The sequence below is a fragment of the Scophthalmus maximus genome, chromosome 17 (assembly GCF_022379125.1).
Source record: "Scophthalmus maximus strain ysfricsl-2021 chromosome 17, ASM2237912v1, whole genome shotgun sequence".
NCBI classification, from domain to species: Eukaryota; Metazoa; Chordata; class Actinopteri; order Pleuronectiformes; family Scophthalmidae; genus Scophthalmus; species Scophthalmus maximus.
Window position 1 is genome coordinate 11,133,745 of NC_061531.1, and position 26,785 is coordinate 11,160,529.

At 43.9% G+C, this 26,785-nt stretch overlaps 1 protein-coding gene across 3 annotated transcripts in view; it reads right to left on the reverse strand.

Annotated features, from left to right (window-relative positions):
• The window catches only part of LOC118289030 (cytohesin-3), a 30,499-nt gene extending 5,366 nt beyond the window's left edge, over positions 1-25,133 (reverse strand). The window contains exons 1-10 of one of the 3 annotated variants that reach the window (XM_035615666.2): positions 12,112-12,213; positions 11,875-11,980; positions 6,605-6,687; positions 6,072-6,136; positions 4,809-4,875; positions 4,564-4,682; positions 4,059-4,139; positions 3,757-3,869; positions 2,838-2,986; positions 2,197-2,308 (exon numbers count right to left, since the gene is read on the reverse strand). In XM_035615666.2, coding sequence (XP_035471559.2) covers positions 2,197-2,308; positions 2,838-2,986; positions 3,757-3,869; positions 4,059-4,139; positions 4,564-4,682; positions 4,809-4,875; positions 6,072-6,136; positions 6,605-6,687; positions 11,875-11,917 — 832 coding nt within the window. In that variant the 5' untranslated portion in view covers positions 11,918-11,980; positions 12,112-12,213. Of the gene's footprint in view, positions 1-2,196; positions 2,309-2,837; positions 2,987-3,756; positions 3,870-4,058; positions 4,140-4,563; positions 4,683-4,808; positions 4,876-6,071; positions 6,137-6,604; positions 6,688-6,786; positions 6,869-11,874; positions 11,981-12,111; positions 12,214-24,744 lie in introns of those variants that run through there. The other 2 variants (XM_035615667.2, XM_047328203.1) reach the window with 2 other exon arrangements.
• Positions 25,134-26,785: the final 1,652 nt, after the last annotated feature.

Below are 26,785 nucleotides of genomic sequence, written 5' to 3' on the forward strand. Positions count from 1 at the left end.
CGATCACATGACAGTATCATGTGACAATTAGACACAGGCATGAAGACATGCCACTGAAAGGTCAATGTCTGATTTGAGTTTATGAGAGTCTATCTAGCTTTGTAGCTTTGCTATATGTAAAGAAACTTTGATATTGACAGTATGACGTGTGTTCTTGTATTTCAAACTCTGGGGCACTGCTTATAATACATATAGTAAAAATATATAAATGTAGCCGCTGGCAATTTTTTTTTTATAACATCTATATCCTTCGTATGAGATGCTCTTAAAAGTTTTTCTGATAAAAAAAAAGTGTTTTGGTTGGCACCTCATGTTTTGGTTTAATGTGCTCTATTGTCAAACCATAACTCATACAACTTATTACTGACTGGGCCTTATACAATTTTTTAAGTCAGCAGGATTAAACTTCTTTGGCTCTCAGGAGAGGGGAGCAAACAACTCTTGATATGAACGTAACATGGGACTTAAAGCACCCCTGAAGAAACAAATGCACGCACACAGACACACACACAAGTACAACAACTAAAACACACACACACGCACGCACGCACACACACACCAAACCCCAGAGCAAGTTCACCACCTCACGTGCTAACTTGTGCAAACTACATCCAAAAAAAAAGTAAAGACGTGGCGAGCGCAAACGTTGAGTAGGTTGGTTTGTAGCGGTGTTCAGCCTCTGGCAGATACTGCGGAGCCTCATGTTGGAGGAAAACACCACTTTATTCAGAGACGTGAGGCGAGGACGCTGAGGAAGCTCTAATGGACGGGAGACGCGTGCACGTCATACACAAGCAGACACCTGACTAAACATCAATCAAAACGAAAAAATGAAAATGTGCACATGAGCATGCATAAGCAAATTCTAATGATTCTGCATAAGTGTGTGTGTGGATGTGTGTGTGTGTGTGCGTGCGCGCTTTGACCTAACACTCAGGGAGGATTTGTTCCTCCCTGCACTAAGCATCCCTTAAGGTCACAACACTTTTCACTGCAGCGTTTCCTTCCTGTTTTCATGGCGCCCTCACAACAACCTATATATGTTCCACGCTATAATTACAAAAGCTCCGCATTTCCTTACATTTCAATAGACTCTGGCTATTGAATTAGCGTGGCCAAATTTCCGCTCGACATAGAGAGATTTGCTAAATAAGGCATTCATTCCTTCACATCCTCCGGGGTTTATTTTTAGAGAGTCAAATTAGAAATATTATGGTGATAACTGGTGTGGGAAATGGCTCCAGGGAAGAACTGTACTAAAATGTAATCATGTTAGGTCTGTGAGCCCCAATGGGGCCATTTGCAATCTTCATGCTCACTAGTTTGATGAGACTACAGAGACGACACACAGAGTTAGAGGGATGTGCAGGTCAAAGCCAGGTGAGTTTGCCCTTCAACCTTTGACAAATAATATTCAGCAAACTACACAGTTTTTTGTTCAAAACAATCAACGTAACAGATAAGATGCTCTGCTGGTATGCAAGACTGCTGGAGCGGAAGGAAAATAATGTTTTTAATGTAGCTTGAACTGCACAGCGGTGGAGCGAGGAAGTCCAAATCCAAAACAGACGCAAAACAAACAGAAACATGTGGCAAAACAGAGTAGACCAATAACTGTATGACCTCATTGGGAAAGCATACACTACAAATCCCTGGCACACACATGCCCACACACACAAGCATTCAAATTCAGAAGAAATAATTAAGGTACTGTGTGCGATCCTTCCAATATGGTATTCCAACAAAATCTAATGGTTGTCATCAAGTCTGGGGCCAGATGTGTAAATAATGCGTATGCCCAAAAACCATACACACACCGTTTCTCAACCAAGCTTGACCGATAAAGCAGAGGACATTCTCTCAGAGGAAGTCATATCAGTGTCAGTGGGTATATGTATTAGCTGACAAACAAGTTTATTTCACAACTGTAAAATATCTCACTCAGTATCTCACTCTTATAGTTACGCTACAGGATTAATTTTTTTCCTCATATCTGGCTATTGCCCACAAAAAATGTATAAAACAGAAAGAACCACTGTCCTCAGCCTCTATTGTGCAATTTAAATGATCGCGCCACTGCGAGAATAAAGCCACAGTTGTATAGAGAAAAAATGCAAGGCTAACCAAATAAAGCCTCATGAATCCCGGACGTAATTCATTCCCTCAGAAGGGGAATGTCCAGAGACCCACACTAACCTAATTTGAGCAGCCAGCCCTCTCGGTCTGGGTTAAAGAACGTGTGCGTCAGGTCATTCCCATCATCCTCTGGGATCTTAAAGGGTTCACTCTTGATGCTGTCGTATAGATTCTGCAGAAAGAGGAAAGAAAAGAGGCAAAAACCTGTTGAACAGAAATTAAAAAGGATCCAAACATTCAACCAAGTCTTCAGATTAACGGTGCATTAAATGACACATTGACCGATTCTATACAAGTGTCAGAAGGTGATTCACTCCGAGAGCCTTGAACTGGACTGAAAAAAGATTTGGTACGTTTTTTTTCCTTCATTTTATTAAAATGAAGCCAAGGGCACTTTGTCACAGACACAAGCCTACGACAGTGTTTGGGTAGATAAACATTGAGACTTTGAGAGAGCACATAAAGTCAATAGCATCAGTATCAGGGTGCGGATCTCATTCTGCTGAGCTGCGATGTCTCTATTGCTGAGGAATGACTCTCCAGTTTGCATAGTGGAAAAAACTTACCAACAGCCATACTTTACACTTTTAATTGTCAAAATTGCATTTACCCTATGTTTTACCAACACAAGGTTTCACACGCATGCCACATGGGCTACATCAGTCAAAGTTATTGAAGTAATAAAGTCCAAAAACTCTCACCCTGAGCAGCTCCTCTGGGAGGTCTCCGCCCTCATTGATCCCTCTGTTCATGGAGATGAAGCGCTCCACGGGGGGCTTGTCTCTGACGTTGGGATTGTGCAGGCTGGTGTTTAGCATAATGATGGCAAACGATAGGACGTAGCAGGTGTCTGTGGAGGTAATAAGACAGAGTGTGACTCGGTAACATAGAATACAAGCACAGCCGTGTGTGAAACATTTTGTTTTTGTGGCTTGGAGTTTATGAAATTGTGTGGAGAGTATGAAAAATATTGATCTCTCTGTGTAGCATTGATATTGTAATATTAAGATTATATAATATAAAAGAAAATTCTAAACTAACTAATGTTATTCAAAAGAAATCCAAAATGTGAGAGTATATTATTTCAAAACAAGCATCTGAGGCAGTACAGTGGTGGGTATTCAACTCATTTATTGTAATGGTATTCTATGTGACAGCTCCAATAACTTCTGATTGATTAGACAGTAATCAATGAATAGATTTTTCTCACCACTCAATTTCAGGCACTAATAAAGAAATCTCTAATAAAAGAGAGTTTAATCAACAAAAAGCCCCATATACTGACACACTCCGTGGCCGTGTTACATTGCAGTCTGAGTGCCCCTGTGTGTGTGTGTGTGTGTACGTGTGCGTGTGCGTGTGCGTGACTCCACATCATAACTCCTGGGAACCGTCCTCCACCTCATCCATCCCCACACTAACTGCCCCAGTCAACATCCTCCGCACTGTAATTTACGACCCCTGGGTGCACCAGTTCTGAGAGATGACCAGTAACCAAGTCTGGGTGTGTCTCCACTGCACCACGTCAATATTCAAGGCCCGAGCTGTCACCTGTGTCCTCAACACTCGCTCGGTTAACACGGGAGCAGCACACAACATGCGACGGGGCCGGTGTAGTACCTGTGGACTGGAAGACGCCAGGATTGCATTGGCAGTACCTGGAGGCAAATGCCTCCATCATACGATCAATCTTCTGGGCTTCGCCGGGAAGTCTGAAGCTCCACAGAAACTGCCTGCAACAGCAGGAAGAGAGAGGGGGTAAAAAAAAAAGGCAATGACATGTTGGAAAACAATAAATGTATATTTCAGTATATGGATATCACGTGAATGCACAATTAGTTTTGTCTTCTCACCAGTACCTGTAGGTACCCACCCAGTCCAGTGTGCCCACACTCCCCTTCTTTCTTTGGTCATTAACTCACCTTAAGGCTTGTACAAGGTTGAGGTCTGCAAACTCGTGAAGCTCCACAAATGCCTGGAGGACCTTGATGTTGAAGTCATCTCTGGAGGAGAGGACAGACACATGTGACGCAGTTAACTATTTGAACTACTCCTCGTGAACAGCCACAGACACTGGACTAAAATTATCTAGAGAGATGGGGTCAAGAAGGAAACTAAAAGGCTTCAGCCCTGTCACAGCAGCAGTTTCCGACAGACATACAGCTCCAGAGTGGGCTGAGCCAGGCAACTTGAAATCTGTTGTTTTGACAGACCTATCCCCATTGATTTTCCTTCGATAAGAACCACATGTCTGCTCAGTTGTTTCATTGGCACCGTCTCCCATCGCTGCTGTCCACAAATCCAGACTACCAACTTCCTGGGGCTTTATGCCCACATCTTAGCACGTGCAGCGTAAATCTGACATAGAGATGGGGGAGAGGAAAAAGAAACGTGGATGGAAAACAGAGGGAAAACGGGAGAGCTCACCGTTCCCCCAAGTAGTCCCCGATGACGGTTTTGTTGAGCCCCTCGCCCTTGTAAAGGAACTGTGCAATGTCTTCTGGGGTGTGCTGGAGAAGATCATTCTCCAAAAGAAACTGGATCCCCTGTTAAAAAAAAGAGAGTGCACTTTGGTCAGTTTTAATAACCCTGATGGGTGGGTTGGAGATATTTCAATTTTTCAAAAGCAACCATTATACAGACTCTAAGAGTTTATCGGTTCAGGGCCTGACCTTTTTAGGGTCCATGTTGAACTTCTTCCTCCCCATGGCGATCTGTTTGTTTCTTTGTGTGGTTTTGCTGCAGTAATACAAAAACAAACACACACACACACACCACACACACACACACACACACACACACACACACACACACACACACACACACACACACACACACACACACACACACACACACACACACACACACACACACACACACACACACACACACACACACACACACACACACACACACACACACACACACACACACACACACACACACACACACACACACACACACACACACACACACACACACACACACACAGGACCCATCAAAAAAATGAGAGTTGAAGGTGTGGTGCTGTCCCCAGTCTCCTGTGTTTGTTCAGTGGGTCAGTTCAATTTGTGATGGTTTCGTCCAAGATGAGTTTACAGTGGGATTAAACTGAGAAAAACTGGAAATTGCTGGCCACATGCAATTTTGCACCAACTGTAGTCCATTACTCTCTTTATCATAATCCACCCACAGCCATTTGGAAGAATTTCCCATTTTAATGTTGCTTTTCCTTACATTTTGTATGTACCGCACAGGGACTTTTCCAACTATCTGTCTGCACATGCTCCCTATGCTTCCCTGTGTGCCCGAAACAGCCTGAGCCCCTTTGCCAACTGCACCTGAGACATACACTGTGTACACACACACCCACACCCACACACACACACACACACACACACACACAGACACACACAGACACACACACACACACACACACACACACACACACACAGCCTCACTCCACCTCATCAACCAATCCAATGATACCCTCTGAAAACAGACAGTTTGGCTCATGTTTGTTCATGGGACTGTACCACTTCACTCCTCAAACACAATGAGATTAACACACAAACTAAACCAGACAGGTGTGAGGCTCAAGGCGGAAACAACTATAGGTCTGAAAAGGAAAAAAGAACTAGAACTGAAAAGATTAAGTCAACTAAATGATTTGTCAATTGACAGAAGATTGGATTAAATAAAAATGTATTTACATTGTTGAATAATTGTTTGTCTTTTAACAAAATATCTTAGTTTTGGGCTGCATTCTGAAAATGTCACCTAGCATTACATAGACTGAATATTTAATCAAATGGGTAAAAATAATTAAAAATAATTATTGATATTTGCAGCCTTGGGATGAACAATTTAGCGTTTTCATTAATATAAAAAGATATGAGAGACACCTAAAGGCAGTGAAATATGAAGACACTCACCTTTCCCCCACACAGGTTAGCTGCTCAATCTCAGTCATCACCTCTGCAATCTCAAACTTCAGCCGCTGCAGAGGCAACAGGAACAGGAAAGGTGTTTGTATTAGTTCTAATAAAAAGACAGACAACATGGATCCAGCTGCAGCTCTGCAGTAACGAGTAAATACTAGGAGGATCCTAATTTGATGGTTACATAACATTTGGATCACATTTAATCAATATTTTGCAATTTTAATCGGACCATCTAGAGAGGGCATTTCTATCCGCTAATAGACGGTGGAGCACAGAAAGGAAACGCCTGATAGTTAATCTGGACAAATTACAATATGCTGACTGCAAAAGGAATCATACACAAAACACAATCAAACTAATGTTCAATATTTATGTCACATTGAATTAGCAACTTCGATAATGTGTTATATCGATTTACAATCTGCCCAGAATAATTGATTTAAAAAGATTTGACAACGTTGCCCAGCCCTCATAACTGTCTGCTGCTGGAGCAAATCAAATTGAAATCATGGACAATTACTCACTTCAATATCATCAAGAAGCTCTTTTTTCCTGCGTCGTATGTTTGACAGCTCATCTCTTTCCTCCAAAGACAGGTCCTCGGGCACTGGAAAATACAGAGAGGGAGAAAGGGAGAATGAAATGAGTATGTGAGAGAGGGCGAGGAAGATGGGCAGGGTTGCGAGGATGGATTAAATTAATTCACCTTCCGACCAGCCAGGCAGAGTCACAGGGATTAAGCTTGACAGTGCATTCCTGTTCAATGAATCCATCCCAGAGACATTACTCATGCAGACCAACAGACAGAGGTGCCATTTCATTTTTGAAACCTTGGAGTTAATATAATGCGTTACAACGGGACGGGGAAGTGGAAAGGATGAGAGCGCAACATTTCAAGTTGTATTCGTGGCCTTTTAGTACCTCCTTTGCATAGTCGGTTCCACCTGACAAATAAGGCAGCTTACACAACATAACTGAGGAGAAAAAACAGGAGCCGAAGGCAGAAAATTATATACATTTGAACAAAATTTGAGTTGTCAGTTAAAGTTCAATCTTCTTTCTTGGCAACTTGGCAAATGGAAGTCCAATATTCACAATCTTTTAGATCTTGTGGTCTGTGGTCTCTACTAAACTACTACTGCTACACTGCTGTGGGAAATAACTGTCTCTTTAGCTGCTGCATGCTCCGCTATGTTCACCATTTTTATATACTGTCTATGGTATCGCTTCAATCAATAGATTGCCCAGGTGTATCAAATGAATCGGCGACAGCTTTTACAGTGTTATGTGCATACAGCAGGTGCTAGAAGCAGATTTTTTTCTTCAAGAAATGTGATGATGAAGTTTCTCATGAACATTTTTCTTTGAAACCAAATTGAAACCACAGAAACTTCCCTGTTGAAAAGCAGATGTCTCCCATGAATAACATCCTGTGCGTTTGACACAACACACGCCGACCACTGAGCATCTGGCGAGGCCCACCCCCTCAAATATTGGCTTTCTGATAGTCAACTCTCGTCGAGCCCTCATTTGGGGTAATTAACGCTGCAGAGAGAGAGAGAGAGCGCGGCACATCACACAACGCGCATGTTTGGCCGCACAAAGACTGTATACACAGGTGAGTACACACTATGCACTGTATGCATATATACACTGTGTGCATACAGAATTTACACTACACACGAGACATTTAGATCATTCTACAACCAGCGTCTCCCCTGTGCTACCTACGTATCCTTCATTTACGGCCGTGCCACGTCAAACCTCTCCCCCCAGACCCATCGGAGGACCTCCCCCACTTTCCTCCCCACACATCTGAAAACAGCAAATCCATTTGAGAGCGAGCTGACAGGAAGTAGGTCATTTTCACATGGAGCTCCTACGCTGTTTCTCACACACATACACATGAACACACTCCCCCTCTATCTCTCTCTTTGTCCGCCCCCACCCCAGTGCTTGAAGTGGGGGTGAAAGCGGATTCAAATCCCCCAACTGAATCATACTGCTAAGCCGCTTTGCAATTCAGACTATTTTTTTTCTTCTCCCCCCCGCCCCGACTATAAACGATGGAAACAGAAAAGTGTTACTGGTTAAATAAAGTTATTTCATCTCCTCTTCATCTATGTGCTGCATCTCTCTCCCACACTCCTTGAATCAATCCCTCTGCCCCGTCTTGCTCTGCGAGACTAAGCGACAGAAGCAGCATGGATCATTAGGTTATTATGTTCTAAAGGGGCACGGAGCTCATGTTATCACGGCCGAGCAGCCAGTCAAGAGAGCAGGGATCCAGAGGGTTGTAGATGGCTTCTTCTTTTTATTTTTATTTTACCGAGAGAGACAGAGATGGTCTGCAAACTTCAGCAAGACTAAACAAAAGAAGAAATAAAGAAGAGAGAGGAAAGAGTAGAGTCTTAAGTTGTCAAGATAAATTAAAAGTAGAACTTTCTAATGGTTTGACCGGTTTGGTCTGACGGTTGTACATGTCCTCAAAAAATGAATGCAAAGTCTTGGGAAGATGCAATACGCTCATGGACAGTGGGGGCAATATTGGGGCACGTACTCGTTTTTGTCATGACGCCATTGATTATGACGCCATTGATTTAGGGGCCTCACATATCATCTACGATGGCGCTGCGATTGATTTTTCTGCCTTGATCTCAGAGGTAACCATGGGCCATAGTCGTGCCATGTTTTTCATTACAGAATGGAAATCGAGTAGTTCTGGTGTTGTGCCCTCTAGTGGAATACTCCAGTAACATGCAAAGTACTCACGACGCATGTGGTTGTTTACACGAATGGGTACAGGTAGATGAAAAGTGAGTATATCTTTGACCTCATGTGACCCTATCTTATTAAAACAAAAAAACAAAAACACGAATAATTGTAAACTGGTAAAAGGAGTTTTCAGACTCATGGCGAATAGTCTGTGTGGCTGAAGAAGAAAAGAAGAGGAAAAAAAAGTTGGAAAGCGTCTGCGTCAGAGAAGCAAGGACAAAAAGGATGCAGTGAACCGCAGAGAAAGGGAAAGACTCAAGAGCGATGTAGGAACAGATACCAGCCCACCAGACATCTTCACACTCTCTGCCTCCTTTTGCTCGCTTTTCTTGGCTTCAGTTAAGCAGCCTCATAAAGCTGTAATTGTGGAGCAAAGAGACCCTGCAGGCCAACCTACGTCGGAAATGCACAAAACACTTCTCCATCCCTCCTACTCCGGCTGAGAGAGCTCGGCTTCACCGGCGAATGGGACCAACTGTCCGAGGAGACAGAATCTGTGTTGGGTCACAGTTACCCCGCTGTGTATGTAGAGAGTAATCCGATATCATTGTGAGGGCTACTACTACAACTACTCTCCGATATATTATACATGAAAGTCTAGGAATCTATGAGTATGTGTTCATGTGTATTTCAGTAGAGAGCAGCAAAAAATGATCCATATATGGTTACATACAAAGACTTCATGCTTAACCCCACACACAGCCACATGGATTACCAATGCAACACCACTCAGCCATTTCATATGATGACTTAGGGGGCTGCTGTTCCAGTTGTAATAAATACATCATCATAACAGCCTTTTGGTCTTCACGCATGCATGGATGAGTAACCAACTATGTGTCAACGTGTTCTAAGAAAGACACAAACTCTCATTATCACTACTCATGGAGAACTGTAACCAGCCAGGTCAACATCATCTTCGGGGGTCAGGGAAAGGGTCACGAACCAAGTGCAGCCAGGATCAATGTGCCGCTGAGGCAGCAGGAACATGGCAGCGTTACCCCAGTGTATTCTGAAAGAGTTTGTAATCCAAATGAGATGGATTGAAATTAAATAGGACACTGGCTGTGTAGCAACTGGTTGTGGTGACCGTCTCAGTTATAATCCTTAAGCTTTTCATTCCATCACTTGATGCAATCCGCAATAGCCATTCAACGCCTTTTACATTCTACAAACATTCTAGCCCAACAAGGGATTCACAGGAAACGTACTTATTACTGTTCGCTCAAAGCTTCTCTGTGATCGATGTCTACAGCCGTATCAGAGGCGTATATCTGTTACTGCTCAGGCAAACTGAATATTTTCGGATCAAGCTGCCTCCAATGAAAAGCGTTCAGTTGTGAAAAAGCAAAAGGAAAAGAGTATTCGCTGCCACGATTATTGCAGATGTGTCGGCAAAACAAGACCTGACATCTTTGGGAGTTTTTTGGCAAAGGGGTTAGGGGATCGGTTTTTCCGCTTATTTCCACGAAGGAATGCCCAACTTGAAATTGTTACATGAGAAGCTGCAGGCGACACACCTTGCCAACCTCCAAAAATGGCATCACGGTAAACAGCTTCTGTTACCATGATTCGGTGTGGTAACCTACTTGTGCCATATCAGACACTGAGATCTGCTCACAGCCTGGATGTGATGGAAAAATGTCAACTATTGACTTTCCTAACTATTAAAACTAAGTGAAACCTTTTCAATAAGTAGGGGAATATGATCAAATATTTTTTTCGTCTTATAGTCACAGAGTATGTGGGTCATTGTCAGATACTGTATACTGTATAATTAGCAATAACATCTGGCAAAATCCCAGGACTGAAATCTAACTTATGACTTGCCCTGATCAGGACAGACATAAAAAAGGGGTCATAAAAAGGAAAAGAGATCACAAGCAAAGGGCTCATGCCACTGAAAACAGAGGCCGTGTCTCAGGTCCACTCACGATGCAACATTACACTTATAAACTCTCAAAGATGTTCTTTGTTGGAGCCAGTGAACTTTTGTCAGTTATTGTGAATGAGCACTAATAAACCAGCTGATATGGTTGAATGTACATTACATTGTGACCCACATGTTACAGCTGCTGCGCGAGCTGTACTTGTACACACATATTCAATCAACTCATAGCGGAAAACTACTCTGGGTTTTGAATCATACATAACTACTCTGTTCCTCATTCCAGTATGGGCATCAAGGAATGAAGACCCAGAAGATTAAATGCCTTCGACAGTCACACCTGTCACACCAGTATTTTCAGAGCCAAGAGCAGCAGGGTGGATGGACTTGCGTATTGACCCCCCCCCCCCATTGGGCGATGTTTGCTGGAAAGTCAGCTCGTGGAACTAGCGCGCAAATAAAATTAATTGAGTAAAAATTGGCTAAATAAATGAAAAACTGTGGGCGGAAAAACAAGAAAAAAACCATGTTCGGTGTTTCAGTATTCAGCCTTCGGCCAAGTGTTTCATCATTTTCTGTTCTGGACAACATTTTCATTTCGGTGCATCCCTAGTACATAACCTTTTAACCCCTCACACCAGTCAGATTAGAGTAAAACTCATTTCTGCTCAACTGCCAGCTAAAAAACTCCACACAAGAAAACAAGAGTCAACAGAGTAAGTGCAACACTTCCTGGCTTTCCCCCGACTTGGAGCGGGACAATGGAGGGGATGTCAGCTGTGATTAGGACCGGTCTTCCCGTAACAATAGCAACCGCGTAAACAGATTGAGGCCGTTCCCACCACAGGCAAATTAGGGAGCACTTCCACAAGTTTCACAGCACCGCCGACACCAGACTGTGGCGAGGCTGCTGCAAATATGTGCAACCCCCGCTGAGCTCAGAGTGATGCAAGAAAGCTGGTAAGTGTGTCAGTGACACACTGACAAATAAACCCCTTTACATTCACGTCGGTGTTTAAACTCTTCCCATACAACCCCGCGATGCTCCACAGGTGAAAATAAAGACTCCTGCATCTGATCCAACATAATCCTCTCAGAGAATAATCCCCTTCTCCCGAATAAAATACATACCACATCCCCTTTTCCTCCCTCCGGTTCCCGTGATGACTGACATTCCATCAGCGGAGGAGTGCGTCCTTCAGGTGGTCAGTACTGGGAGCGTCAGAACCGTAGCTGCCTGTTGTAAGAGCCTCACAGTTAACACTCTTTTCTCTTTTTTTTGCAGCCCGTTTCCTGCTCATGGAAGCTGCGATTGTGGCTGGTAGGTGTGTAAGAATTGTTCCCCCCCACGGCGTTACTCCTACTCACAGCTCCCAAGCATGCAGAGACACACAAGGCCTTAACACACATACACACTGTGCGTCGGACAGACAGCCTCTGACAGTTTCTGCCTGTTGACAGATGACAGTAGTAGCATGGAGACAGCGCACATTCCTCCTGGTGCAACCTCCCCGTGTGGTCCAACCGGCTCCCTGTACACCTCCTCGGGTCGCATCGCTCATTCTCATCCATTTATTTGCTTTTTTGAGAACTCAAAACACTCGGATCTACTGCTTTCGACTCCCTCTCTTTCACGTAGACATCAACTCCTTTCCACATTTCACACCTAGATCTGATGCATGAATTATGTTTTAAAAAGGTGTTTTTCTTCTTCTTTAGCATGAAAAAAGTATTTTAAATAGAGTCTTTTATATACTTATATGTATATATATTTAATGTTTTTACTTTAATGTATTAGCATTTGCTATTGGCATTAAAAACTATGTAGAGCTGAGGCTAATGAAAATGTCATTCTTTTTGCAGGTATTTGACCTGAAAGTTGAGGGGATCATGAATGTCTGTAGCCCACCATCTTTTATCCAAAAGTTGTGGACACACTCACTTGACTGAAAAGTGTGAACAACATGGTGACGTTTAAAAAAAAAAAAGGATCAATTGCAAATTTCAGTTGATGCTGAGATATGTCACAGGATAGGTGGGATAGCAAAGAAGGAAATAAAAACACAAAATCACCAAAGTCATTCACATTGAGCCATGTTGCTGGTGTTAAAGACAACAGTTTGAAAACTTTAACCATCGTCTGGAGAAAATGAGACACTTGGTCCGATATAAGACACCTGGAGCATATGAAACAGCAATAACATTATTTTTAATGAATGCGGAAAAATAATTGAAATGTTTCAGGTTTGCATTTAAATATTTTTCAATATGTTAAGTTTTATCAGGCAAGGTCCCAGAAAGGCCTGTCAAGTGCAAATGAATTGCCTTCTTTCAAAAATGTTTGTTCACCTCTAAGAAATTACCGAGCATCTTGAGAGTCTGCCGCGGTCACTTATTGTTAGCTCACATCACAGAAGAGACATCTGCAATGTTGCCTTTATGAAAATCACAACAAAAATCTGAGGTTACATCAAACAAATTTTGCTCTAACAGAAACGTTTTCGTTTTCGCTCTGGTTTTAAAAAACAGCCTTCTGATTGGTTTATTTTTGGGTCATCATATGTCATCATATCCCGAGACAAATTAGTTGAGTGGTTTTAGCAGCAGTACGCCTTGTTCGTTTTATCTATGCTCAATTACATGCGCAACGGTGAGTAGAGACGGTCTTTCATTACGCCCGTTGATTTTACCTCACGCGTCATTTCCACCACAACGAAATAATGGATTATTCCCTAGAAACGCATTTTTCCACTGAAACTTATTTTTTCAGTTTTGCGACTGAAAAACAACGAGGCAGTCCGTCTGTCAGCCATCTGTCCACTGCAGAAAATGAGACCTTTTCTTATCTTATCACAGTCTCCACCCTGCTCAGACTTGGTGATCTTGACAGCCTGCTATTTAAACCCATGCGATCGATGGGTTGACAGTGAGGCTTAGTTTTGTCTCTCAATCTTGTTCGACACGTTGTTCCTTCCTAATCTCGCACTTTGTCTAGACAAGACCTTTTCTCATTGACCAAGGATTCAACTGTTACACAATAACACCTACGCTGAAATCAACAAGCCTGCATGTGTGAGACCAGGCAGGCCCTCAAGAATTTTATGTTGGCTAGGTGTACAGTCATATCTGTTGAGATTGCAGCGATGCCAATATCTAGGCACAATGTTGCTCTTCCCTTCTAGTATGCACAACTAATCACAGGACAGTCATAGTGCTGGATACAGCAGTTTACAACCCTATGAAATTCCTCTTAGAAACCTGATAGTGAATAGAGAGACAAAATTACAATAAACCAAGATCCAAGCCTTGCAGTTGGGACTCGCGCTGTGGTTTACAACATAAATCTCAGGAATTAGATGATTAATAATACAAATTAAAGAAAACACATTTCTGCTACACAGGATTAGGCAACATAGCTTGATTGATGGCTAAAGGCACTTTCACACCTACATTGCTTGGACTGAACCTTTGGACTTAATCCAAATCAAAATACCAGCCGTGAAAAGTGCCTGGGACCACGATCTGGACCAAAGGACCGAAATTTAGTCCGACCAAAAGAGATGGTCTTGGTCCGTATCAAACTAAACCCTGGTTCGGTTCGTTTGCAGTGTGAAAAGGATCGCTTGCAGCCTTCGCCGCCAACAATATAATGTTTGATGACAGTTTGAAGTAAACCAAGCTACTCGGCTGTGAAGTTGTATGGGTTGATAGAACATAAGAGGCCTCCAGAATCGTTTAGCTTGGCCTCTGTAAGAGTCCCTGCAGCCCTATCACACTCTGGAAATAGTTTCTTCGGCCCACAGTCTGAAACTGAGGCCCTGATCAGACAAGCAGAACTTGCACATGACTGAAAGACAAACACTATGAAGGAGGCGGCAGCATAGACTGTTTATATCAGGCTCAGGCCTTGCATCTGGGAAAGAGTATAGTGCAGAGATACACGGCAGACAGGGAGAAAGAGAAGGAGGCAGGATGATGAAGAGACGCTCCAGCTGCCAAGTAGGACTCCACTTCTCCTTCTGTTGTTCTGAGACAGCAGGAAGGAGAAGAGGCGGATGAGTAGGAGTAGAGAGAGTTCATAACCAAGTTAAAAACCTGTGCTAGGATTTCTTTATTACACAAAATGTGGGTGGTTCTGGTCAGACCATCACTCTTTTCCTGGTTCTTTGTAAAGGGGTTTTCCAGCTTACGAGCATCTGCACACAGCAGCTCTTTCTTTAGCCTCTTATCTTAAATCTCAGCGGTTTATGAGAAGTCAACATGATTCTGACCCTAGCGTCATCTCCACAGAGGAGCAGACTTGTGTTATTTCTGACACTAGCAGATGAACGTCGCTTAAAAACAACTAGTATGACCTTAATAGCACAGCAGGTTTGGCCTTAGCATTGCATTAACAGTAAAATATAATAGTAATATCCAAGACCCTGATCTTTAGCAAACCTTGACCAGGGGCTTTAGGGTGCCTTAACTAAACCATTAAAATATGAATCATGCTTAAGCTATGCTTTAGTTCCTCATTAGAATAAAAAAAATCATAATTAGGGCATTGTATTTCTTTTAAAATGAATTTCCTGAGGCAACTGGTCAGTATATAAGCAAATCTTGTAAAGTGTAAAGCTAAATGACCAGCTTCCCCGTGGAAATATGAATAATGCTGCATCAATAGAATTTGTTTAAACCTGCTTCAAATCAATTTGGCATGGGTCAAAAATCAGCCACATGCTGCAGTTTTAAATTCCCCTTCGACTGCTCTAATCAATACTTATGAAACAACGTGAAGTGATGTGAAAGGCGTTGATTGTATTGATGAACCTACAGAATGTACCACCCGAGCCCTGAGCTCAGCAGCGAACAGCAGACATGCACAGCAGCTCGAGACTCACTGGTGAACAGGAGCATTTAGCAGCTGAATAATCGGATATTTCCCTCGGGGTTTGGTGGACAGACTAAAAACACTGGACTTGCATTCGCCAGGCAAACAGAAACATGACTCCAAATGAATGATAGTGTTGCTTCATAGATGCTGCATGTCGGCCATATCAATTTAGAAAGGTGATGATATGTCACCTGGTGTCAACAACATGTTTTCGCAGCCCTCAAATAACAAAAAAACCAAACAGCTAGTATACTTCATTATGAGAGCATGAAAGCATCAAATTAAAATATGTTACTAATGACTTAATGCTTCTTTCGACCTACTCATTCTTTCATCAAGATTTAAGAATCCTTCACTTAACACCATCTGCTAAGAGTCACACAGGGAGAATGCAGGAGGAAAATCTGACGTGAAACAGATATGAAAACAGCGACTATATGGCTGGTCAGACAGCAGGATCAGCAACCTGCACTTCCTCTTCACATACAGCTGCACAAAAGCGTTTTTCCGTGTCACGCATTTGAATATCAAGAGTTATCGTCTCACTGAAAATGACTGGTTTCCTCTTCCTTTAAGACGCCAGCAGAGTGTGAGAAGTGCTGGCTGGCCGGCGTTTAACCACGGAACTAAGCGCAAGTACGGCCTCCTGGCGCCGTGCACGCATGTATGACAGCCACAGATCTCCTGGGAGCTTCAACGGCTGAGACCGGCTGATGTTTCCAATATCACTGACTGGCACTTTCCCCCCTGAGGGACAAACAAGACTTTCTCATTATTGCTTCAGTTCAGTCCATTTATGAGGGTATTAATGATGGAGCATTTGCATCATGTTCCTCTGGACACATTACATTATCTAGAGACAATGACAAAAACAGAAAAGCTTTTTCGAAGTTAGCTGAAGTGCACGTACCAGCTGATGATGACAAAAATTCTACATGACAGAGGTCAACGAGGAGAATAAATACATGTGTGAAGGAAATTGTGCCCGAGAGCCAGAGCAAATCACTCACCTTCTGATAAACCCTCAGGGCCAGTGCGTGTGTGGCATGTGTGTGGCATGTGTGTGCATGTGCGTGCGTTACAGTGGTTATGTAGCACTGACATTGATGCATCGTGAGTTATGTGGTGTGTGCGTGCGTGCGTGTGTGCGTGCGTGCGTGCGTGCCTGCGTGCGTGCGTGCGTGCGTGTTTACAAGAGTATGGGGTGGGTGGAAGCACCAAAAGTGAAGTCAATTAAACAATTCAACACTCTTATTTCTAGAGTGAAGCAACTTTTTTTTAAAGATTTCTTGTCATGCAAAATTATCTTGCTGCATGGACAGATAATTTCTCCTCAAACTCAGTGTTTATTTCTTCCATTCGTATTCCTTTTTTTTTGCAGTGTGAGGACTGAGGAGCAGCAAAATCCTGGTGATACACCACACTGTACAATCACATGACAGACTGTCAGGAATAGAAAACAAATGGAGACACATTTGTCCTTCCTTTTTTTTTCATGACTGCCTTTTTTAGTCATGGTTGAATCATGTGTATACAGTGTGTGTACTGTATAATGTATGTGTGGGTTTTCCAGCACTCCAGTAGGGAAAAGTGACAGCGAGCAGCCCAAGCCCCCCGACCTATAATCCACTAACTGTCATCCATATCCCTCCCCACTTGATCTCCTCCATTTGTCTACGTGGGGAGAGGGCTCACAACCCGCACTAATCCTCTGTGTGAGCATGCTACACACACTATATAAAGAGATACACACACACTCACTGTCTTATGTGCACATCAACGCACATATGTACGCGCACACACACATACACATGCCTCCGCAAGTGAAATAGTAAAAGTAGAGACGCATGAGGTACATATACAGCTGGGTTGAGCCTTGCACCACTAACCTACTTTAAGCATCTGACTCTACACACTGCGCGACTGCAGCATCCGCCTCCCCATCAGTTTCTCTTTGAATCTGTGCCACTGCTGCATGTCTCCATCTCCATCTCCCTCTCCTAAACATATACAAACTGACACACACGCGCACACACACACACATATATACAGACAGACAGGTTGCTCAAGAGCCTGTGTGTCACGTGTTCATCCAGCTGTGGTCTTTGTAGCATTTCTCAGCGAAAAACAGAACAATGCTGGCTTTCTGAATACCACAGAGCCAATGATGATTATGATTGGGAGCTCTGAAGGAAAGACTACGTGACGACTGCAACAACCTCAGCCCTCTCCACAGAAGCAGCAGTGCACTCACAGCTCATCCTCTCTCTCCCTATGAAAGAAGAATCAATTTTGCATGATGCAGCAGCATCTTACTGTAAAAAGGGGGAGTGGGGGTAGGGGATGGAAACATCCAACATGCAAAAAAAAAAGGGTTATGGCAAAGACTGGGGATGTTCTGTAGTAGTTTAATGACACATTGACCCCCGGAGTGAGTCACTGAGTGTTACAAATCCCTTCTCAAAAGCCGGGTTGGCACTGAAGTGGCAGTGCCACGGGCCGCAGGGGGGAGACGAGAGGGCTGTAAGGGGCTGGAGGCTGGCCAGATGTTCAGTACACGCACACGCACGCACACACACACACACACACACACACACACTTGGACAGAACCGAGCAGAGCTGTCAAAGAGTAGAATGGACCACAGAGCTGAATACAAGTGTGCTAGAGTAAAAGTTTTGTCGGCCTGAATCAGAGCCGAATCAGAATATCCAGTAGACTCTGAGTAGCGAGTGGAGGCTGAATATTCAACACGTTGCCATGTGCTTGTAGTTCCTGAAGTTTGCAACAAATTGCAATCTAACTGTTATTTTTGTTTCTCAATGAATTTGCCCATTATTCCCTAGATTAATCGTTAAGTCCATAAAACAGGAGAAAAGGTGGGAAAAGGTGATACATTTCTTGTTTTGTGCGACCGACAGTCTAAAACAAGACTTTTTTCCCCCTTAAAAAACATTATTACAATTATTACATTATTTTTCAATTTGTAAGAGGCTGAGTTAAGCGAAAGAATGTGGAAATCAACACTGCTCAATGCTTGAAGTAGAGAAATCAGATGGAGATTTGCAGGGTGATGATGATTAGATGTTTAGTTTTTCTCCATAAAATCTGCAGCATCTACAGAAGACAATTGTAATCTGTACGTCTGTGTTTAAAATCACAGCTGCTCATACCTTCTTCAGGAGAGAAAACTACAGGCCATAGAGTTCTGTGTTTTCATAGTGTGAAGCACTGGATGTGCTGGCAGCCGGGGGGATACACCTTTTTCCTGCATCTTCGGCAGGTCAAACAATCTTTGTGCGCTTATATAATTGTCCCAACCCTCCCTTTTCCCTTACTTCCCCTTCCCTTTCCCGATAGATCTCACACACCCCCACCACCACCACCACCATGCACACACACACGCTTCAATGGAAGCTATGAACCCAGACTCCCACAAAGGCCCAAGTGGAGCAGGACGTTCTTTGCCTGAAATTCACTTCAGCACATGGCCTCAGACTCCTGGGACATTTGGCACGCTCTGATTTTTCTTTCCAAAGAGGAGAGAAAAAGCTCGATTTGCCTCACGTCTCCCCTTTACGAGCCCCTGGACGGCCTTAATGCTACAAAGACAGATCCCAATCTGTGACTCTGTCGAGCAGCAGACCTGAACAGCGATGTCCGTGAGACGGGGAGGAAACTGGATACTTTCTTGAAAAGCCCCTGCGTGTGTGCTTTTCCTCCTCTGCTCCAGGCAAAAATTAAGTCTTACCATCAGCGTAGCAGGCACTTCTAAAACTACTTCAAACTCATGTGTTTTTAAGGCAGAAAAAAAAAAACTGAGAGGAAGTCCAAGAAGATTTGCACACATGACTCATGTTCACTTGCAACTTAGCTCTGGGACAGAAGTGATCCAAATCCAGAAAAGTTGACTTCCATAAGGGTCAGTCTGGCGTAATGCCATCTGATATTCTGTGAGGCCAAACTCAACAAGGGCCCTCTGTGTTCAGAAACACGCGCACAGAATTTAGCCTATACACCGACATCAAACCACGTACAGAAGCCAGACGTCTCCTCCATTTCCACATTGATCTCAGAGATGTAACCGAGCCACGGTGAGCTGCGCTGCTCGTGTACCACCGCCAGTGTGAGCAGCAAGAGACAAACACCCTCTTTAATAGAGATGAGTCACACGGGTGGGAGCAAAAGAGTCTGAGAGATTTTTCCTCTCGCATAACATAATCTTGGAATGCTGGAAAGATGCCGATACGTGCAAGCTTAATATACACACACAGACACACACAGCTTGTTTAAACACTACAACGATCAAAGTGTAAAAAAGCGACAAGTTGTGGTTTTACACCTATCGCTGTTCAACAACATGCATTTTTTTGGTAGAACCAACACCAACTTCACTGGTGTGTAACTGACAATGAAGGCAGAGTTTGATGATAGGCGTGGTTCCGCCTCCCATGATTACTAGTACTTGGAACGTCAATACGTTGATGGTCCATCAGCTAGACACCCTTTAAATTGTTGAATTGCTAATTTTTGGCAGACATATAGCTTTAGGTCTCAGGTCAGATACGGCTGTCAAATTTGACATTTGTCTGGTTCCGTCAAGCCAGGTTTTAAAGGTTACGAGTCAGCTACGTTCAGGTCTCACTTTCAGGTCCATGCAGAGATCGACAAACAGGCCAGATGGCAACTATTTTATCACCCCATGCAGCACAGGGGAAACAGAACCCAATCACGGAAAACCTGTTGGAAACAACACAGGGGGACATTTCAACAAATGTCCTAGAAGAACAGCAGACTACACACTGCACAGACAACCCGTTCTAAAACCCAGTTATTGCCATTGCTTTAAACTCTGTAGAGTTCTTCCCTTCTATTGCACCATCCCTCTGCTGGCTCCGAGCTTCCAGCAAGGCCCTCAGGTTCCTTAGCGTCACACAGGCTGCATGCAGGCCCCTTAGTGCTGGGCCGAGCCTACTCAGGCTTGAAGTAAACATCCACGACCTACTGGTTTCCTGAGAGCCACAACTTACAGCAGATGTATGGAGTACACTTTACAAGTAGAGGCATGTGTCGGCTCAGTGTCTGTGGAGCGCTCACTGAGATGTTAGATTTCAATGCAGAGACTGTGGCGGTCCACCTCTCATAATAACATTAAACATCTCCAACTCTGTGCAGCTGGTGGACCTTCAACATCATCCACAACGTTTTTTTACTGTCCTCACCAAACCCTCATCCTTCTTAAGACTCTGTACTGGTATATCAGAGCTTTTTGGTGAACACGAGCTACTGCCAATATGCAAACATTTACCAAATGGGATTTATCTCCATATAAATGACAATGAATGAATGATCAATGATAATAAACAGAGATATGTTCTTCAGTATGTGGCTTAACACACAGACAACCGCGGCAACCATATGCTATGCTCCATGATGCTCTTTTCGTAGCCACTTGACAGTGTGTGGGCTGTGGGGAAAAAAAGACAACAGCTGCAAATCCCCTCCAAAGACAAAAACACAGATCCTGAACATAGAAGGAAGCTGCCGGCGCTGTCCCGGCACATGAATGGCCCCTGAGATCCGATGCATCGCGCGCATCTCCCCATGCCTAGTCTGGGCTGCAGTGTGCCATGACGCCACAGACCACACACTCACACGCCGCGCTGGCTGGTTTTCACAGTGTGTAAATACAGCGGTCTGTAGCCACACTCGCCAGCCATCACAGGGCCTGCTGTGCAGCATAAATGTTCTGATTCATACCACATGGGCATCACCCATGTAGTCTCCATTGCACACGGCGCGTGCAGCTCACCAACTAACTAGAATCACACTCCACACCGCAGCAGAGGAATCAGAGACACTGTAGGTGAACATCTGATGGAGTATCAGAGTCAGTCATGCGGAACGAGAATGTGTCAGTCTGCTCAGTCAGACAGGCTGAACTGTAGCAAAGCATTGTGGGGACTTTGGCCCATTGTCTGTTGAGTGAGTTCTGTGGCACAAGGCATTGTGTTGTTGACTGTCATGCGTGTCAGATGGATTACTATGGACCCGTTTTCTCTAAGCCTCATACAAAAAGGCCAAATGTGCAAAGCCAAGTCCCTATATTCCTGGATATATTAAATGATACACTAAAAATAGACAATGGATAACAGAAAATTGAGAAAGAAATTCATCCTATTACTATAATAAGTCTGTTGTTTCCAACATAGAGAAGATTTTCATCTGTGTAATGACACAAGACTAAGATGCTAAAGACATCATTGTGAGGCTGTGGCTCTTTGACACAGCAGAAATATTTGTCTTAACAGCAACTCTGTAGCCGGAACACGCTGGTGAAAGCAACTACGAAATCCGCTGTAGACCAAAGGTCTCATTTGGTTCAGTTTTTCACGGGCGACAAATACCACCTGTTGGCTGCTTAGGTGGCGTCCTCCAACAGAGACGGACAAGTTTTTTGGGTACATTTTACTAAAGAGAAATATCTGGCGATGACCTAAGTCAGCAGGCTTCTTCCTCTGAGGACCATGAATGTCTGTACGGCAGCTTCTCGCTGTTCATTGAGTTAATTAAGACAGAGTAGAAGGACTTTTACTGAGTGAAGCTCCTGCGATACACTGGAGAGTTGATTTAGAAAGAAAATCTAGTCCACCCCCAGTCTCCCTCTGTGCCATTCACTGGCATCACTCCACCACTTCATCCCACCCCCTTATCCCTCCGCGCGCACACACACAGACACACACACACACACACACACACACACACACACACACACACACACACACACACACACACACACACACACACACACACACACACACACACACACACACACACACACACACACACACACACACACACACACACACACACACACACAATCTCGGCCACTCATTCCCTCTCAGACATCTCACCATGGCTGCTCGTACTACTGTACCTCGTGGTAACACGTTTTTTCCGTCCTCACGCCGTTCTCGCTGTCTGTGCTCCCCTGACACCTCAGTATTTCATTCTGTCCACCACTTTCTGTTCTCACTCTCACTCTACTTGTGGCCTGGCATAGTTTGTATGTGTGTGTGTGTGTGTGTGTGTGAGCCAGCTTATTCCAAGATAATGTTCACGACATAAAACTAAACAAAAACATTACAAAAACAGGAGCTGCACAGCCTCTTTGGCATCCAGGACACTATTTTTCCAGAAGAGAAGATCAACGGTGCCATAAGTCACAAACACAGTCACACACTTGCTCACACACACACACACACACACACACACACAAACACACACACACACACACACACACACACACACACACACACACACACACACACACACACTTATCATTCTAGGTCATGATCCATCCGTCCATCTATCTTCACTGCAAGCAGCGCCATAAGGGGGAAAAAAAGAGAAATTTAATTTGTGTGAGTGTCAGTGTGTCAGCGAGCTATGAATGAATGTGAGTCAAAGTGTCTGTGTGTGTGTGTGTGTGTGTGTGTGTGTGTGTGTGTGTGTGTGTGTGTGTGTGTGTGTGTATGTGTGTGTGTGTGTGTGTGTGTGTGTGTTTAATTGCTCCCGGCTGTTGTCAGCTAACCCTGCTTGGCATCGCAGCACCATATATCTGTCTGTGGGGCTGTGCTGACGTGTGCCACCGCTGGAGGCCAGGCGGGCCGTACACGCAGCACAATGACAGCTCTATGCCCACATGCAATGTATGCAGCACTCCGGCCAATAGTCACATCCTGCAGTGAACATGTGGAACTGAACAACGCTGTCTTTCAGAGGAGAGACAACAGCAGTGATGGTTTCTCACCTGTTGGGTTAAATCCTGACAGACTTACAGTGGGTGAATTTGCACAGCTGATTAACAGACTTTGCTTATCCAGCGGTGGGGTGAGAGGGGCCCGAGGTGCCCGACCAATCAGCAGCTGCTTTCAGACATGCACTGAAGTCCAGAAATTGTCCAGAACTTTTGCTGCCAGCCCCCTAATCAAATTTTCGGATAATATCTGGGTGAGCCCATGTGCAATACAGCAGGAAAATCTACGGAACAGTCACGGCGCTCTCCTGGGGCGCCACCTGAATGTTACGGATTCCGAAACCAGGAAAATGCCTCCGATACTGCCAAAAATGCCGGATCGTATGTGAACAGCATACTCTGGAAGATGTCCGGCCCAGTGACTGTTGTTCATTTCTTGTTGGAAAGTCCAACAACCACAAATTAGACACAAAACAGTTTTGTATTTCTCTCAGGGGGGTCGGGGACCTTTGCAAATCTGTGCATGGTCTGTTCATGGAGTCACAGCTGTGTTCAGATTCATATCATAATATCTAAAATTGCTCAGAATTCTTTTATTGAACTGAACAAACAACAAAATGGATTATTATCCGCCAAGAAGTCCCAACACAGTGTTTTAGTCATGTTACAACTGTGCCCAAGGTCTGGCCTCCTCTCTCCATTGGAAAGTTTCTAAACGCGCCCCCTGTGCTGGTGGATCTATGGGTGGATACAGTCCACGGGCTCCTGTTGCAATGATGCCTCCGTGCCAGCACGTTATTAAAAAACAAGCTCATCTTTCGACATGAGTCAACAACATGAATCTGTGTCTCATGCCTGCGCTTGGTTGACCGTGACGAGACCCGCTGCTGGTCCAGACCAGAGTGACGCCGGCCGATACACCCAGGTCTCCTGGGCTGCAGCACCGCTGACACCGATGCCCTGTCGGTCAAGCGTGCTCATCCGGGCAGGACTGATGATCGCCCTGTCGAGTCTCAGTCATCATCGTCCACAGTGCAGTTCCATCTTCCAGCCTTCAACACGTGTAGCACGCGAGCCAATGAACTGCTCTCAAGAGCATCACAACAGAGAGAGGCAACTTTCTGTTGCAGACGTGTAGAAGGTGTGCCTTTGTGCAGATCACATTTAAAACTAACTCCACGTCAAGTCTAAGAATGACTGAAACGACAGGCCAAGGGTCTCCATCCGTCACAATATTGCTGTTATGACCCTCAGCATCATCATCATCATCATCATCATCATCACGACCATCATCACACGGAAGCAGCATGTGTCGCCTGACATTTCCCACTGAAATAGCCACAAACCAGCGCATTGACTCATTCGTACCTTGGTTGTCCTCGTCCATGTCTGCAGCCTCTAAATCGAGATCCCCCCCCAAAAAAAAAAAAAATTCGGTCACGGAAACTTCAGTTGTGTGGGGGAAAATGCGCGTCAAGCTAATTTCCAGGACGCGTTTGGTACACAGGTTGTCTCACGTGCTGCGTCTTCTGTTTTTTTTTTTTGTTGTGGCCATTTACGCATCACAGTGGCGACGCAACGCTCCCGGTCCCGGTCCCGGACCCGGTCCCGCTCCGTCAGTCACTGAGCGGCGTGTGTTTCCGTAGCGGCGGCGGGAGCAGCTATGTCCTCTCGCCCACAGTGGCCCCGGCGTGTGGTCGTTATCCCTCTACATATGCCTTCACTCCTCCAGCAGCCGATCGGGCACAGTAGTTGACACGGCTGCATCAAGGCGGCAGAGGCGCTACCCAGAGCAGCGCAGGATGTGAGGTAATTTTAACCTTCAAAATAAAAGGGACGCGCGCGAACTCCTCAATGTCCCGACACGTTTTTCGCCGTGCCGCGCCTTTTATTTTGAAAGCAACAAACGGGAAGTGTTTTGTCTTATAGTCGTGTAAACTTGACACTCGCGGCTGAGCCCATTCCCAGCTCCAATACACAGCTCGTGCTGCGCGTGGGCATTGATTGCTGCGCGACCCTCGTCACGTGACTCCAGACAATAATGAGTCTATACCGGTCAGATATATCGATGCCTGTCAGTATTGATTATTCCACATTTGGCAATGAGTCATTACTGTTGTTTACTTGTTTTTAGTCCTGTTTTATTTATTTCATTGTGGGGAAAATGCAAAACTTCAAACAGAATTATTTCTGAATAGACAACTGCGATGTTGGTACTTTTGTTATCGAGTAAAGTTACTTTTCCACTTACAAAAAAACTGTCCAAACTCATCCGGTCGTATCCCTGGTTGCTGTAATATACAGTTAACCATACAGTGGCTTATTATACGCACACCAAATTGTGATAAATACAATATAGTGTAAAATTGTGTGACAACTTAAAGCTTTACATTCAACTGTTTAAATATAAGTAAAGAAATGTTATCAGAAATGTAACATTATTAATTGTGAAAGTCCTCATTATCCAAAGTTGTTAAATATTACATTCATTATGGCATATTTAGTGATTAACATTATGATTAATATAATGTACTGTAAGCAGTAAATCTAAAGTACAGAAATACTGTATTCTCTAAGGAGTTTAATGTAAAATAAAATACAATGTTTACAGGATTTTATGTAATTAATCTGTATTGTAACTATAGGAACTAATTGGCTGTGAAATAAATATAGCCAGGTAAAAAGTACAGTATTGGGCAAGAATAAAAACACATTTAGTAACAGGAAATTAAGGTATTGTTATTCTACTGAAGTACATAATTCCCACAGTTGCTTACAGATACAGAAATGTCCCTCCCTGTGTTTTTACTTGCAGTGATTCAACTGTGAAATCCACTGTCTTGGTTCAATGATGAGCTCTTCCCCAAATGGAGAAGAAACACTTTAAATAACAGGGAGACCAGATAGAGGACAAATAGAAAGGTCTGTGGTGAGTGCAGCAAAAATGATTTATGGAATTAATCTGAGTGAGTGACACAGCTGCACAAAGTGCTGTCAGGTAACATGTTGCTGCATAAATGTATTGTCCTCTGCAGTGATTCAACCAGCAAACAATCCAAAGTATAAGACACTCCTGTCAGATTAGAAATAAAGGAATGGAGCATACATGCACTCACACTCTCTCTCTTTGTCACACACACACACACACACACACACACACAGAGCTTTCCAGAGCTTGTTTCTACAACACACGCGGTTTCAATTATAGCATTCCTGCCTCCACACGGAAGGTGGGGGTCTCACTTCCTGTACGCATTACTCCAATGGTCAAGCATGAACAGATGTTTTAATGTATTCATTCATTTGTTTATTCATATGTGTCTCTTTTGGACAAATGTTTAAGTCCCAGCCATTTCTCCTAAACAAAGGGACGTTCCTCCAGACATAACACAAATGTTCCTTTCGTCCA